Source organism: Halichoerus grypus, chromosome 1 (assembly GCF_964656455.1).
Source record: "Halichoerus grypus chromosome 1, mHalGry1.hap1.1, whole genome shotgun sequence".
Lineage (NCBI taxonomy): Eukaryota > Metazoa > Chordata > Mammalia > Carnivora > Phocidae > Halichoerus > Halichoerus grypus.
The window spans coordinates 148,139,912-148,156,663 of record NC_135712.1 but is presented as its reverse complement, the minus strand read 5'-3'; the positions used below and the strand labels follow the sequence as shown (position 1 = coordinate 148,156,663).

The 16,752-nt window shown below is 47.5% G+C and overlaps 1 protein-coding gene across 2 annotated transcripts in view; it reads left to right on the top strand.

Annotated features, from left to right (window-relative positions):
* ACVR2B (activin A receptor type 2B) overlaps window positions 1-13,286 on the top strand; it is a 40,447-nt gene extending 27,161 nt beyond the window's left edge. For both annotated transcript variants that reach the window (XM_078073482.1, XM_036094228.2), the window contains exons 8-11: window positions 930-1,044; window positions 1,778-1,916; window positions 2,009-2,139; window positions 3,836-13,286. In XM_078073482.1, the coding sequence (XP_077929608.1) occupies window positions 930-1,044; window positions 1,778-1,916; window positions 2,009-2,139; window positions 3,836-4,030 (580 nt within the window). In that variant the 3' untranslated portion in view covers window positions 4,031-13,286. The remainder of the gene's footprint in view (window positions 1-929; window positions 1,045-1,777; window positions 1,917-2,008; window positions 2,140-3,835) is intronic.
* The last annotated feature ends 3,466 nt before the right edge of the window (window positions 13,287-16,752 follow it).

Below are 16,752 nucleotides of genomic sequence, written 5' to 3'. Positions count from 1 at the left end.
TCTTGTCACCTGAAGGGAGAGGCCTGTGAGACACTCGTCATCGGTGAGGTAGGGGTGTTTTCCCAGCCCCGTCGTACAGAGCAAGGACCGGTAGTGCGGAGAAGTTGAGTAGGTTGTCATCAGACCTAGTCTAGTGTGCTTCTGTGCCTACGAGGGAGGGGAATGAGCCTTGGATTCTAGGATTCAAAGCTCAAGGGCCCCTCATGGTAAGAACATCAATGACATTTAAGGTTGACGGTGTGAAATTGCAATTTTTGTAGGTCAAAAATGTTGACTCTTCTATATAGTTCGATCTAATAGTAGTGCACAGTGAATGTGCTGGGGTGGCCCTAAGCATGTGTGCTTACTACTCCCTGAGCTTCATCCTCACAACAAGACTGACACAGGCGCTGGGGAGACCGAGGACCACACGTACCCCTGCTAGCACGAGGTGGAGCTGAATGCACACACCAGCACCCTGCTCTACCCTGGCGTGAGCCCCTCGGGCCTGCACAGAGACCCGGGCAAGTTCATTCAACTTGTCACTCCCCATCCCGGGCCATGTACCTTTTTCCCCAGAAGCCTTCATCCCAGGCCAGTAGGCCGGACCCTGCCCCCTCTGAGAATGCAGAGGCTGGCCTTTGATACTGTGGGGACTGGAATGCGGTCTGCCCAGCTATTGTGGGAGGTGTTGCTTTGACAGCTGTGGCAGAAGTGCATTGAGGGGTTCTCACGTCGAGAGGGGTGAGGGGTGGAAGGGTGTCCTAAAGCTGCAGCCTCCTAGAACTCCACCCTAGTACAGGCCCTGCTCCCCAGATAGGGTGGGATGGCCTGGTCTGGGGTCTGCTGGGGCCGGAAGGCACAGGCTCCGGTATCTTGGGGGTCAAGGTGGGAAGCCAGGAGCAAGGAGCACAGTATTCACCTTCATCTCAGTCCACCTGTCTCCCCAGGGACTTCAAAAGCAAGAATGTATTGCTCAAGAGTGACCTCACAGCTGTGCTGGCTGACTTTGGTCTGGCTGTTCGGTTTGAGCCAGGGAAACCTCCGGGGGACACTCATGGGCAGGTAAGGAGCCTCAGGGGTACAGGAGGGGGGCTGGCACAGGGGTGGGCACTGCCCTTCTGGTGCCCGGCTGGCAGGACACAGGGGGCAAGGGTCAGTGTGAGCTCAGAGCTGTCCGGAAACTCCAGGAGCAACACTCATCTTCCCAGTGGGGCACCCAAGCCTGGAGGGCAGCATGATCTCGAAGGCCAGTGAGTCAGACCCAGCTTCCCCGCTGGGGTTGGTGCTCATCCTTGTAGCCTCAGTCTCTCTTTTTCCCTTTCAGCAGAATTGTTAAGCAACGTAAAATAGAAGGAACTGTGCTAAGAATCCAAACCGAAAACCTAGAAAACGTACCTAAAAGTTAAGCCTGAGGAAATCCTCTTAGAACAATTGCTGTCAGTATTTTTCGGTATTCTTCAGCCCCTCTGTTTTTGATCTTAGTCTCAGGAAAACAGCCACACCATGTGGGTGGCCCCTCGTGCTGCTGAGGTTGAGTAAAGAGGCAGCCGTTCCGTGTTAGAGTACTGTTGTCTCGACTGCGTGATATTTACAGTTATCCTTGAGGTGTCATACGTATACCATGACCTCTCGTGAGCTCCCCACGAACGTGGTGAATCAAGGGTTGTCCCTGGCAGTGTCCTCTATGCCACCATCCTGGCCCTGTCTGGTGCCCTTGGGTGGTGGCTTTCGTGTGCCGCGGTGAGTCACTTTGTGCGTGGCTGTTGATGGGACCCCCTCCCCTGTCCTCGTGTAGGTGGGTACGCGGCGGTACATGGCCCCTGAGGTGCTTGAGGGAGCCATCAACTTCCAGAGAGATGCCTTCCTGCGCATTGACATGTACGCCATGGGGCTGGTGCTGTGGGAGCTCGTGTCCCGCTGCAAGGCTGCGGATGGTGAGTGGGGCTGGGGCCCCGAGCGTCTAGGGGGTGGGGTGAGGAGCCATGAGCCCTTGGAGTGACCCCGCTGGGCTCTCCGTCACCCCCAGGCCCTGTGGATGAGTACATGCTGCCCTTTGAGGAAGAGATCGGCCAGCACCCGTCACTGGAGGAGCTACAAGAGGTGGTCGTGCACAAGAAGATGCGGCCCGCCATTAAGGATCACTGGCTGAAGCACCCGGTGAGGGGCCTGGGTGGCAGGGGACTGTGTAGGGCAGCAGAGAGACGGAGAGAGAGGACACCTCAGGCAGCAGGACCGTCCCCTCCTCCCCTGTGGGGCCAGAGGCCACTTAGTGCACTGTCTCCCTTCCACTAGGAAAGTGTCTGGGGAGGTTCCAGGCTCGGCAGGGAGGAGGCTCCAGGAGGTTTCCCTGGCTCAAACCGAACAGCCAGACCAAAGTCAGCCAGCACAGCTGTGAGGTCACTCTTGGGGCCTGACAGTCCGTTTCATCGGGGTCCGTGTGGCCTCCATGTGGACCATTTGTGGAGGGGAGCCACTGGCCCTGGGCCTGGCACGTCTGGGTTTGAATCCTGGATCTGCCCATCGGTAGCTGTGTGGCTTCTGGCAAATTGCTTTATTTCTCTGAGCCTTTGTCTCCTCAGGGTAGTAATAGATTTATTTATTTATTTATTTATTTAAAAGATTTTATTTGTTTATTTGACAGAGACACAGCGAGAGAGGGAACACAAGCAGGGGGAATGGCAGAGGGAGAAGCAGGCTTCCTGTGGAGCAGGGAGCCCGATGCGGGGCTTGATCCCAGGATCCTGGGATCATGACCTGAGCCGAAGGCAGACGCTTAACCCACTGAGCCACCCTGGCGCCCCAGGGTAGTAATAGATTTAACTAGTTATTGTAAATTGCTTGGCAGGACACTTATCACATAAATGCTTAATATGGATTAGCTCTGATTAAATATTCTCTGTTCTCTGCCTTTATTATCTTTCTGGGCGTGGACCGAGCCACGTGGCATCTTGTCTCCTCCAAGCTGGGGATATTGTACCAAAGACCCCTGCCATCAAAACTGTTTCCTGTCTTGGAAGGACACTTGCCTTCAGCTCCATTGAGCCCCTCCCCCTGCGCACCTCCCGGTCCTTTCAGAAACAGGACAGCCTTGAGGTCACTGGAGGCTAGCAGTCTACCGTACATAGCATGAGGGGCCAAGTTCAGTTGCAGTGCTGCTCCCTGGAACCTGGGGCTGCAGATGGAGAAAACTGAGACATGGGGACATAGAGGCTGCGCCGGAGTCTGTACCTTCGCCTCAGACTTTCTCAGTCTTCCAGGGCAGACGTGCTGGGGTGGCCCGGCCAGTTCCCTGATGAGGAGCCCACGGTGCAGACAGATCTTGGGGTGGTCTCCAGCAGGCCGGAGAGCCCCTGGATGTGGGCATTTGCCTTTCCCGGCTCCACTGTGTGTGTGCCAGCAGAGGGTGTCACACCACGTGCCCCGGACTCTTGGGAGGGGCCCCAGGGCTGGTGGGGAGTAGGGTGGGATGAAGCCCTCCTCCGGTCCCCACTGTAACTGAGGCTGCACTGTGGGCCCCTACATGATTTGGGATTCACGTAAGATTTTGTTTGAGTATCACTGCCCCAAGGCAAGCAGCTGGGTCTGCCCCAGGAGGGGCCCAACCCCGTCCCTTCCTATGTTGAGGCTGTGGAGGGAGTCCAGTGGGCTCAGGATGGTAGCTGCTGGGAGGGAAGGCATCCTGATTTCTGCAGTGTGCCCTGGGCCCCTGCTAGTTGACCTGCTGCTGGGGGTGGGACCAGTGGGCTCCCTGCCTGATCCTCAGGAACATCCTCAAGTTTGCCTGTCCCCCATGCTTGTCTTCGCTGAGGGGCACTGACAAGGCTGTCCTTTCCCTCTCCTCACCGACGTGCAGGGCCTGGCCCAGCTCTGCGTGACCATCGAGGAGTGCTGGGACCATGATGCAGAGGCTCGCCTGTCTGCGGGCTGCGTGGAGGAGCGGGTGTCCCTAATCCGGAGGTCAGTCAACGGCACTACCTCGGACTGTCTTGTCTCCCTGGTGACCTCTGTCACCAATGTGGACCTGCCCCCTAAGGAGTCGAGCATCTAAGCCCAGGAACGAGTGGATCTGAAGAGGAAAGGAAAAAAAGTTGTGTTTTGTTTTGGAAATCCCATAACACCAACAAACACATAAAATGCAGCTGCTATTTTACCTTGACTTTTTATTATTATTATAATTATTATAATTATTATTATTAATATTATTTTTTGGATTGGATCAGTTTTTACCAGCACATTGCTCTACTGTATCGCAAACAGCGGACACGTCAGCAGGCGTTGAGGTGCTGAGCTGTGAATGCAGAACCAGCGCCATGCTGAAGAGCCTCAGCCACCTCCTGTCCTTTGGGGTTCATTTTTCCCGCTTTCTCTTTGTTTGTTGTCTCAGAATCTGTGACACAAAGAAACCCATCTCCTGTCTTAGGAAACTTAATGCTGCAAACTCTACCTAGAGGAACCTTTGAAGACTGTTACATAAGAACACACCTTCCTCAGAGGAGGAATTTCCCCCTGCCCTCGTCCCCCTCTTCCCCCCCCCCACCTTTATTGTTTTTCTCCCTTTTTAGACAGTGAGTTTAAGAAACAGCAGATATGTCTTTCACGGATTAACGGGTGTTGTCCTGACCGAGGAAAAACGGGGATGAGAATGAGGATGGTTTGGACCGGAGTTGGAAGGGGAGGACAGAACTGGGGGGGTTTGGAACAGAGCTACACTGGACTCGGGCACATTCGGAGCAACATCCTTTGCTAGGAGGCTACTTCTCAGGTAACCAGGATTCGAGGGGAAGGACTGTGTGGAGGCCAAACATTAACGGCCAGAGCGGGGTTTGGAGAAAGTCTGAAAGCAGGTGTGGCTCTGACCCATCTGTTGGCCCTGACCAGTTTTTTCCCACTGACTTGGGCTTGGGCGTTGGACAGAACGTTTTCTCTGCCCTCATTTTAAGGTTAGGTAGGGGTAGAAATCATCATGTTTTAGTGACTGTATTCCTCATAAGACAATGGTGTAAATATCTTAACGGAGGAAAAAGTTAAAACACATTGCTTCCTCCTGGTGCAGTTCAGGGAAATGCCCACGGGGTGCCCTGCACAGCCAGGGCAAGAGGATTCCCTGGGTGGGCTGCCATGGCCTGCCTCTGAAGACCCGAGTCCTGCAGGGCTGGCTCGGCCTTGTGTGGTGACATCGCTGTCCCTTTATGTGGCTCGTGCACACGGCTTTCTCCAGACCCCTCAAAGAGGTGCATATTCTAAAAACCGTTTCTCTATTATGCCATAACCTTGCTCTAGTCAGTGAATGTTCCTAATGCTGCTGTTTCAACATTTGAATTTTTTTAATTTATGAAACATGCAAATTTTTTTAAAAACGAAAACACACATCCACATATACACACATGCTTTGCATTGTGGCTTCCGAGGTTTAAATTTTGAAAAGTAAAAGAAAACTTCACGACCACAGACCACCTCAAACCAGAAATACCTCAGAATTTTCTACTTGTGTAAGTTTTATTATATATTTTATTAGTTGTGTTGTCTCGTAGTAAGTATATTTTAATGTAAGTTGGCTTTTATGACAAGAAAATTTAAAAGAAATAGAGAAAAAGAAAAAAAGTTTGAGTCTTTTAGGGAGTGCTACCATTTTTGTTTGATAACGCCCCCTTGTAAATAACTGTCAACTGTAGATTGGCTGTCTGCGCCGTCTGGGCATTCATCACTCTTGTTTGTGAAGGCGTTTCCCTCTGGTTTCTCGAGACTTTTATTTAAAAACTGGATCTCTTTCATCTTGAGGGTAGGTGAGTTGGTGAGCGATGGGGAGAGGTTGACCTGGGTGAGAACGGGAGAGGGGCGCCTCCTCTTGACATACGTGGAGGTTCAGATCTTTCCCTCAACCTGACTGGTCAGTGTTCAGAATGAGAGGTAACCCCACTTTAACTTGGTCAGACTGTGGCCCTTAGACGTGCTTGAGGTCATTTCCCTCGAGCCGCGGCGATCGTGGAGGAGGCCGGTAGCGGCTGTGTGAGTCCGCCCGGTGACTCGGGGCAGTCTGGGATGGAGGGGCAGACGGGCGTGTCCGGAGCGGCGCGCTCGCCCCGCGCCCTGGAGTCCGTCTGAGCGCGCACGGTCCGCGCTCCGCGCTCGCGCGCCCCTCGCGTCTGGGGCCTGCCGCTTGGCTGTGTCCCTTTCTCTCCGTGCTTGGGCACAGGGCGCTGTGGGAGGTGAGTGTGTGCCCCTCGCAGAGCTCAGTTTTTGCTTCATGGGTCAAGCTGTGAGCTGGCCAAGGTGGTTACAGGGACAGGGTTTTTTTGTTGTTGTTGTTTTTGGGGGTAAGCAGTGTTGTCTTTTTTTTTTAACTATTTCGTGCTGTGGTATTTTTCTTCCCTCAGAATAATTTTTAACAGCAAAACAGGCCTTACAGCAGTTGCTTTTCTTTTCCACTTCTTTCTTTAAAAAGCTTTAAAATATTTATTGAAAAGTGCCATATCTAATTTCTTTAGCTTTCACCTCAGGCAGTGCATCTCTACTTTTCAGGCGTCTGCTTTGCACCCTCAGCAACAAATAAACCGCTAACACATGCAGCTGATTCGCCACAAGAATGATCAGATCCCTTATCCTACCCAGTGTGGAACACTAAACCCTGCCTCTCTATTTGGTTTTAGATTTCCTGTGGGTGATTTTTCTTTCGGCTTGATTCTTGTCAGAACACGTCTTTGGCCTGGCTGTGGAGGGTTGAGCTGTGGCCTTGGTGTGGGACCTGCTGGTCAGCTCGCAGTACCGACAGGGTGGGCCTTCCCGTTGGCCTACATGCCTTTTATCTGGGTGGGCTCCCTCTTTGCTGACCCTGAGCTCCGCTGCCATCGGGCCGTGGCGCCAGAATGAAGTGTCTGGGGATGGTTCCTGTGTGGTGTGGCAGGGGGGAGGGGAGTCTGGGAGCGCCAGTTCTTTGGGCTTCAGGCTGCCTTTCCCTCATGCTGTGGTGTAAAAGGCACCCATCAGGCGGTATCCCTGACTGCTGCTGATGGCAGAAGAGGGTGGGTGATCCTTTTCCAGGGCATGCCCCTGGGGGCCTGGGCGGGTCTTTTGCCTCAGATAAAGTGTCTGTGCTGTCATGTACTCTTTGGGGAGCAAACCATTTAGAGCGCTGGTTTATGTTTATTGGGTTATAGGGCCTCTGCCTGTGTTCTTTTCCACAAAGATTTCATGCAGTGTCTACTTCTGGAGGGCTCAGAGAACTACCCCCCCCTCCCCCAAGCACCTGTGGAAGGCTGGTAGGAGTCTGGCATCATTTTGCCTGCCTGTGGGAGAGGCTGCCCCACCTAGGGTGAGAGGGTGGCCAAGTCAGGGGAGGGAAGGAGCCAAGGATCCTTGCTCCTTCGTTTCTAGTGTTCTTCCTTCCACACAGGCTCCTGGCTGTGGGGTGGAGCTTTGGGAGAGAATGTGTTCCGTTTGAAAACGTCCGTGATCACTGGGAAGATATCCCAAGCCAGACAAATACAGGAATGAACGAGGAGGAGGAAATGAGTGGGGACAGAGGCTACTGTGTCACACTGTCCTGCAAAGAATTCTTAATGATGGGCCAGGGGAGGCCCTGGACATAGTCCTTAGGGGCTGGCATCAGCCAGGTTTTCTCCTGGGACCATTGGTCCCTCCCAGGAGTCCTTTGAGTGAGTTACTCAGGGTGAGGGCTGTAGGTGGAGTGTTCTTAGGAGGAAGGGAGACCTGGTTGTGAAGGGCAGTGGTGAGTATCATTGGCTCCTCATCGGCCTTCACTGTTGAACATGGCTGGCTTGTCCTTCATTGTTCAGCAGGGCTGTGTAGGTGTAGGTGCCCGGAGGGATCAGTGCTGCCTGGGGAGGGGTTCCCCATGTGTGCCAGCATCTTCTGACTCAGAATTCCTCCTGTCTGGACTTGGGTATGTGTGCAGAACAAGAGAGATCTTGTTCAGCTTTGAACATCTTCAAGTGGCTTGAGCCCCCCACTCAGATATTCTCAGCCCAGATCAGAATCTCTCCTCTCTAGGCCGCTGAGCTAGTTCTTCACTGCCCCTAGGGGCCAGGCCAGTCTTCTTGTCATGGTTTGTCATGTCATGCTTTAGAAAGCAAAGCAGGTGACCCAGCACTTTTCTGCTGTCACCTCTCTCTCCAGTTGCCATGTTCTTGCTCCCTGCTACCCTGACGCACTGAGTGCTTGAGCTATGTGTGTGGTGTTTCTTTGGTGGCAAGCCCAGCTGCCCATGTGTGTGTATGTCTGCTGTGTGTGGCTCAGAAAGCCTGTCACGTGGCCCGATGCTCTGAGCCATGAGGGTAGGGAGGCGGCTGTTCTACCTGGAGTGGGAGGACTGGGTGGCCCTCTTGCAAATGGAATTTTGCCTTTTTTAGGATGCAATGTAAAGTTCCCAGCACATACTGGTAATACAAGGATTTGGTGGTTTTTAGCAATACAGTAAGCATATGTATGTAAGTGTTTAGAATTGGTACTAGAAGTCGAACAGCCAAGTGTTATTCCTGAGAACTTGGCTTACTAGATGAGTATCTGAATTGGAAAGCATTTCCTTGTAGCTAACTCAGTTTGTCAGTCCCAGCTATTTCAGTAGCCTATTGGATTCTTAATGGCTCATCTTTGGAGAGATAGCCAGGCTTGGTTCACATTTCAGGGGCTCTCTAGACCACACCTTTCTAAGAAGCACAGTGAATTGACTCATCTACCCTCCCCACCTCCCATCCAGGGTGAGCAGCCAGAAAGGAGAGAGGGCAAGGTAGCTTTTTCTCCTCATTTGGGTGCCATGAATTCCTTAGTTAATGGCTGTTTATAAAAGCTGAACTAATTAGTCAGTAGTTAATAGGTGTTCAACCTAGTAATGACGAGTTTAAGTCTTGATTAACAGTAATGTTTTAGGTAAAGAAACAGGCCCAGTAATTCAGTTGATGACCTGTTTATCTTCTCAGTCTAGATTTAATGAATTCAGGGTTATATGCATAGTTATTTAAGTAAGATTCCTGGTAGTTGATTTGTAACCAGCAATCCACCTATGAATGTATCCCAAACCTTTAGAAGGCTTGGAAAAGTTTTTTAAAATAATTTAGTTTTGTAGCAAAAAGAAATTGAGGTTTAAAATGCCCCCCTTGGAAATTAATTCAGTTGACTCAGCTACGTTTTAAAAACAGTGGGTCCAAGAGACCCATAAACTCATCAAATAAAAGTCCAAATTATCTAGAGGGATATTTTGAATATTTCTATTTTATACTCATTTGGGGTCCATTGTAAACTTTGAGTTTGGACAAGATTTTGAATTTAAACAATTTGTCACTAATTAAATTTTACCAAGCTTTTACATTTTTGTGACTGTATCTTCCAGGTGTGAATGAAGCAGGACTTTTGATTGTGGTACTCCATGTATCCCTGTAGTGCCAAAACCAGTGATACTTTATTTGCTCCTATGGCAGCTTGTAGAGATAATACAAATGGTTTTCCCTCATGAATTAAAATGCATAGTCTCTAAATGCCAGTGTGTGGTGATGGGCCCTGTGCTGCCCTTTCTCTCCGGGAGTATCTTTGGGCTGTCTGGGGCCTATGCAGTTCTGAGAACCACTGCATGCCAACCACAGGACCCTAGAGAAGTATACGCTCGGGCACATGTGTGTATGCAATGGATTATTCAGACGTGGGCTCTCTGGACATCTGTGGGAAAGTGTTACATTTATTTGCAAAGTTTACATTTTTGAGCTCACAGTTATGAAAAGTATGACCCATTATTAGTGAATGCTTTTTAGGCAGGTGAGGATGGGTTTGTTTTGTTTTGTTTTGTTTTTTTAACAAATGGATGCATTCTGTCTTGAGTCCTGGGGATTTCTGCTGTTGGTTGGGCATGGGATCATTCTGTTTCTCCCAATCACGTTTGCATCGGAATGTTGTTAGGTAGCATTGTAAATAAAAGAATAGGTTCTATAATAGAGATATGACACTTGAAATTTTACTTTAAAAAATCTATAGCTCTACATATATATTTAGTTATATCACCTGACAGATTCTTCTGCACAGTGTGGAGATTGTTTTATACCACAGATTATTTTTATAAAGTCTAGTGAGTTTGAATGAGAATGATTTTGTAATCAGAGTAATGAGCTTTACCTTTCAGGATAAACGTACACTGGAGTGTGAGTGGTGTGGAGCTCTTACCTAGTGCTCATATGGATTCTCTCGATACACTGGCAGATTGGAGGCCCTTTATGGGTCTCATTTGGCCAAAACTCCACTTGTGGCTGTGTGGGACAGTGATGCTCCAGCTCAGCTCCCTGCAGATTGGGAGGCGAGGGGCTGGGGAGCGGCAAGAAGAGCCTGCGGTGTGTTTTACATTTGTGCTTCCTCCTGAGATTTCTTCTGAACAAAGGGTTCTGAAGTTAGAAATGAGTTTGTGAGTTCCTGCCACAGGGTGTAGTCGTATGAGGGTGTTTTGAGGAACAGAACTCATATGGGAGTGCATATTGGGGCGGGTTGGGACGATTAAGATTCAGGCTATAAACATTTGAAATGAGAGTTTGGTGATTTGAGGAATCCACAAAACTGAATTATCTAGGACCAAATTTTCCAGTTTTCAGGACAGAAAGGAGGGTGGTGTGTGGACACAGCGATCAAGTGAAATGGTGAGCTGCCGGGCACATTGTGTCTTCTCTGGTCGGGGCCTCTTGGATGTGAGAGTGCTTGGGGCAGCTCCCTGCTTTGATCTAGCGAGTCACAACCGGGAGCCCTCTGAGGAAGCTCAGAGCCCCATACCAGAGGGCATCTTCCAGCTGTCACATGGCCCTTCCTGCCCTTCCTGCTCTTCCTGCAAAGGTCAGCATGACTGCCAGGGGATGGGAGGCAGTCTTCATGTTAGCCTTTTTATTTTGGGGTAGAGAGTGGATGGTTACTTGGGTGAGCCTTTTGGATGGGGATACAGGGAAGGTGAATAATGAAGCTCATTCTTTGTATCGTCATTGTAAGTCCTGAGGCCCAGCTGAAGGCCTGTCCCCCGGACCCAGGCTGTGGCGCTCAGAAGTACACTGGTTGGGACGGTTTTGTCAGGAGAATCCCTGATGTATCATTTTATACCAGCTGTGCTTTTTATTCGGTCTGGTTCGGAGTGAAGTTTTATACTTTACCCCTTTTATGCTTGGAGTAAATTTAGTTTCAGTAGGTCAGTAGCAGTCCGGGAACTAACCTGTCGTTCCTTTCCCTGCTCCCCGTGAAAGAACGTTTCTCTGCTCTCCAGCCACGTGTCTTGGAATGTAATTCTGTTGTGCCTTTGTTTTTGTCACTTGCCTCCCCCCAAAAGCAACTGCTGTAAGCTTTTTTCTACTTGTCTTTTCTAGCCCGAGACCCCACCTTTTTCCTTTTTCCCAGCTGTAATTTCTGGATGCAGTTCTGTGCTCCAGGTATTTGAAGAACCAGTTACCTCAGACCTCATGTTGAACCGTGTCACCATCTGGGTCCTCTCGATACTGCAGGCTTGTAACATACACACGCAGGAACCCTGCCAAGTATGGGCACTTACTTGTTTTAAAGTTAAACTCTTCCCAAGGACTGAGAAAGGGGCTTCTGGCAAGCTCTTCACTGCACTGTGGTGGGATGGGTCTAGAGTGTCATCTGAACGGTGCTTCCTGGGTTCCTCTTTGAATTCTGCCATTTTCAGTATTTTTGTGTCTGAATAGGCAAAGTGATTCAATTGGCTGGTCTTGCACACAAATTAGTTCCAAAGATGAGCTCTTTGTAACACATTTCCAGTCATTAAAACTCAAACGTAGAACATTCCTTTAAATGGCAGGATTAAAAAACCCACCATCCACCACTGTGCATTTTGGGAAGATGTCTGTAGCATATGTTGCTGTGAAATTAGGCCTTGCGGGATATGGCTGTTTGTCATTTTGATGTATTTTAAATAAATATATATATATATTTTTAAAGAGCCTTTTTTACCAGTTCAAAAAGTTTAATTAACCAGCAGTCACCACATTTGAATTTTTGTCTCTGGGGCATAGATGGCAGACCAAGATTAAAAGTGGTAACTCAGCCATATGAGCATGGGCTGCCTGCCTGGGCTGTCCTGCTGACTGTGGGATGCCAAGGTCAGTGTGTTCCCAGTGGGTTCTGATCAGCCCTCGAAGTGTTTGCTCTCTGCCCTGTTCAGTGGACTGTTGACTTCAGTCCCTGCAAGTGCTTTAGCCCAAGTGGGGTTTTCTCAGAGCACTGCCACAAGCTAAGTGTATGTTTAGCCAAATAATTTCTCCATTAAGGGAAAAAATGCGCTCATTCAGATGTTACCAGCAACGACAGAGATGAGAGTAGGAAAGATTAGGCAACATCGGGGTTTTGATTTGGAAAGTGTTCAAGTCACTGTCAAAGGCCATCTGAGAGCCAGTGATCATATAGAGATTCTTAGGAGACCTCATCTGGAAGTGTTAAGACCTCCTGTGAGTTGGAGGGATTGTTAAAATGCCAGCAGCTTCCCCCCCCCCCATTTTTTTCTAGAATTCTGTAAAAATGCAAAGAAAATTGAGTGGTACTTAAGAATTGAGGGTGAGGGTTACCGCAGAATAGAAGCATACTTCTAGATTTCAGTTCCATGCCACAAATCCACACAATGCCATTTTTCAACTGTACAAAAGAATCTGCTTACGAATTTGACATGATCGTGGTAGCATCAAAAGGCCGAATTTTTCACCTGTTAATATTTTTCCACATTTGTCCTTGAATCTGAGTAACTTTACAGTACTGTAAATTTAACTTACATTGAGTTTGATGTCAATTCTTGTAAAAAGAGCTTCTGCATGTAACACACACACAGTTAAAGAACACAGCAGAATACATAATTTGCAGGACCAATTTTGGAACCAACAGAAAATGTCACCTCTCATTTGCCATCTTTATGTATCAGTTTTACCAGCTACTTCTAAATTTGTACATTATGTATAAGGAAAAGAAGGAAACCCCCTAAGGCTTGTCTAACTTAGTGGAGAATGTGTGTTTCGGGTTTAGGATGGATAGCGAAGTCTTACTGAGCTGTGTTATCTAACTTGTATATAACCATTGTAATTAAAAGTCTGGATTCACCTGTTTCTTGCGGTTTAAAACAATGAGTAATTACAAACTCTGGAAATGTGACTAGTATATGACTTAAGGTGTAGAAGTGAGGAAGCTCTTCAAGTGCTAAAAATAAAGACTTCTAGTTTTTGGCTCAAATTCAGTAAGTACTGTTTGTATACCAGGATATGTGAGATGTAAATGTAATAAGTCACTTTTCACCCTTGTAGCTATAAAATAAAAATTTTGTAGAACAGAAATAGCTTGTACTACTGAATTAACAAAAGTTATACTAAAGTATCATGTTTAAAAAGAAATATATATATATACACAAACACACACACACACACACACACACACACACACACACACACATATACAGAGTTAAGCTTGTTGCTGTTACCCTGTCTGGATTTGAAAAGTGTGCTGATTTATATATGTGTGTGTATATATAATATATATACACACACACACACACATATATATATTATATACACGCACACATCTAAAATGGCCTAAAGCAGACATCCATGTAATTACAGTTGCAAAATGAAGACATTTTGGAAAGAACATTGTATCATAGTTCATTCATTTGCAGTGGATCTTTGTTCCTTTTTACTGTGGTAATTTTAGAAATGAGTGTCAAGTTTGAAATTAGATCTGCTAAGTTGGGGTTTTGCTGCTTGAACTCTGCACTGGGTCCTCAAATAAACCGATGTGAATGTAGTTTTTTTCCCCCTGTGTGAAGAAGCAGCCACACCCCAACAGAATAGGAGGAAAAATCTAGAGCTATTTCAAGTTTTATCTTTTTGTATATGAAAATAAAATAATAATAATAAAACTACCCTGTTGTCTCTCTTAATCACATGGCAGGGGATTGAGGTTTCTTTTCATGGGAATTAGAAATCAGTACACTGGTGTTCTTGCACTTACAGGGCTGACTCGAACACCCCTGTAAGTTCCTGCTTGGTACACATGCAGTTGTTAATGGTTGAGTGCCTAGTCTGCCATGGTCCTGAGGTACTGGAGCTCAGCACAGGTCTTCATTTCTGCCGTTCAGAAGCTCAGGGCCTAGTTGGAGACACTGGGTTTCTCCTAAATGGACTGTCCAGGAACTTGGGGTAAATTCCTGCAGAGTAGGGGTATATTTTCCAAGTCTCCAAGATCCCTGTACCTCCCTCCCCCACCCCCAGTCCTATACTTTGCAGACAACCCTCAGCAATATTTTTGTAAGTGAAGCAGAGAAGCCTGGAAAATAAGTTTTATTCAGGACTACTGCAGAATACAGGCTCTGCCATTTCTAAGCATGGCTGAGTATCAGGGTCACTGAATCAACAAAGCCAGGTCTCACATTTTGGAATTCCTGACTTAACTCGCTAGATGAAAACATGGTGATGGGTGGGAGGCATGAGATCTTGAGGGCGCAGTGGTAATTCAGTAAGTACTGTTTGTATACCAGGATATGTGAGATGTAAATATAGGTCATGAAAACATGGTTACCTGTTAATGAAATGAGTCTCTACTGCCTAACAAAACCAGAAAGCCCCAGAACACCTCACTGCTTTCTGCAGTAACACAGACTTTTTTGGCCCATGACTAATATTTTGCTAAGTGGAGAAATACCCAGCTTTGAGTCCTTCTGGTAGGGTTAATGCCTTTTTATTCATGCTTTAATATGAGGATTAACCAACCTGTTTGGAAATCTTAGAGAATGATTTTTGGTGAAGGGACCCTTTATTTAGGGACCGATTGTCCACAGCTTATGGCCCATTTTGCTTTCTCAGATTTAGACAGTTAACCTTTTATTAGTGAGTGCCCCTAATGATAAGCACAGAGAAGGAAAGGAAAGCTAACATTGTTGAAAGAAGATCTTAGAACTGGAAATGCTGGAAGGTTGGACCAGAGAAGTCATCCGGTCACACTTTTCCTTCAGCAAAGGAATTCCTTCACCAGAAGAACTTGGACACAGAAGCTGATTTCTAAAAACAGGCTTGCTCAAGTGAGCAAGTAGAAGAGGGTTCAGGGGTCGTTAAAACTGCCCTCCCACTCCTTCCCTTAAGTCTAAAGTACCCCTATGGAACACTGTGGGTCCCCCGGTTACAGTTTAAAAACTACTGGTCCAATTCCTTGATTTTATTTTATTCTATTTTAAAGATTTTATTTATTTGAGAGAGAGAGCAAGAGAGGGGAAGGGTCAGAGGGAGAAGCAGACTCCCCGCTGAGTGGGGAGCCTGATGTGGGACTTGATCCTGGGACTCCAGGATCATGACCTGAGCCGAAGGCAGTCGGTTAACCAACTGAGCCACCCAGGCGCCCCAATTCCTTGATTTTAAAGGTGGGCACACTGGCCCAGAGGGAGGTACCCTACCCTAAGTCAGGCAGTCCTTACTTACAGTTCTTGAAATCTTGGGGCCAAGTGTGGGGGTTCACTGTTGTGTCCAAGTACAGGGTCTGGATGAGGAAAAGTTACCTACCATTTATCTCTCATTCTGGTGTTTAACACAGCACACGGCACTTAAGAGGGCCTTGAGGAATAAATATCTTAAGTGAATATGTATTTAGTAAATTCTGGTAGAAGCCGCTGGGGTAGCTTTGAAACCTACAGATATACCAGTGTTGTCTGGTTGTATTTGTCGGGACTCTTGGTTGTAAATGACAGAAACTGTTAAACAAAAAGGGGGTTTTACTGGAAGGATGCTAGGGCAAAGGGCCAACCAAGCTTTGAATAAAGGCAAGCTGTGGCGGGGCTTCCGGAGCCTTGGCAGCTGGGGTCGCAACATTGCAGCCCTTCACTTAAGTCTCAGCATTTCCTCCACTGTTGCTCAGTGCAAGACCAGATGCATCTGCTCCTTTGTCCACTTAGCAGAGAACAAAGCTACAGATAGTGCCAGAGTTTCATATGTCACAGCTTTGCCACCTCAAGAGACTTTCAGACCCACAATCCCTGGTAAGATTTCAGTTGACCTACTTCAACCAATTAGGGTCAGAGGTACAGGGAATTATACAGAATGACTTTATAATAATGGTATTCCTGGGTAGTGGTGTGGACCCATGAAGCTGTCAAAACAACACCGACACTAGCTGGTTGTTAGAAAGGGCCTCCTGCTTAAGCCCACGTGGGGTGCTGCAGATTGTGCTGCAAAAGGAACAAAACCCATTTATTTGGAGTGGAGTGCCTAAAACATAGCTTTACTCTGTCAGCAGGCATTCAGAAGTCCGAATTTTATATTCTTTCAAGATAAAATAGGACTAATGAAAGATTGCTAACATTTACAGAGCACTTAATGACATGCCCCAGATTCTTCCCTAAATGCTTTATGTGGTAACATTTAATCCTCACAAGAACCCTATGGTCTAATCATCTTCATCATAATTACTTTTATTGTTTATTTAAATTTTAAAATAACATTTATGGTATACTTTTCATATATGATACCATTATTCCCATCTAAAAAAGAGGAAACAGAAGCCGTGAAAGGTGAAGTAACACCCTCAAAGAGGAAAGTGATTGAGTGGCCATCCAAACCCCTGCACTCTGATTCAGGGTCCTAAGCCACCATGGAATACTGTCTTGTCAAGACACTCCTTAGGAGGTACAAAGCAATTTTTAGAAGTTAGGACTTGTATACTGTGATTTCAAAGCCAGGTGTCATGAAGACATCCAATGTGGCATACGTTTTGTAATCAGACCTGAGTTGGCATGGCGGCTCCGAGGCCTTACTGTAA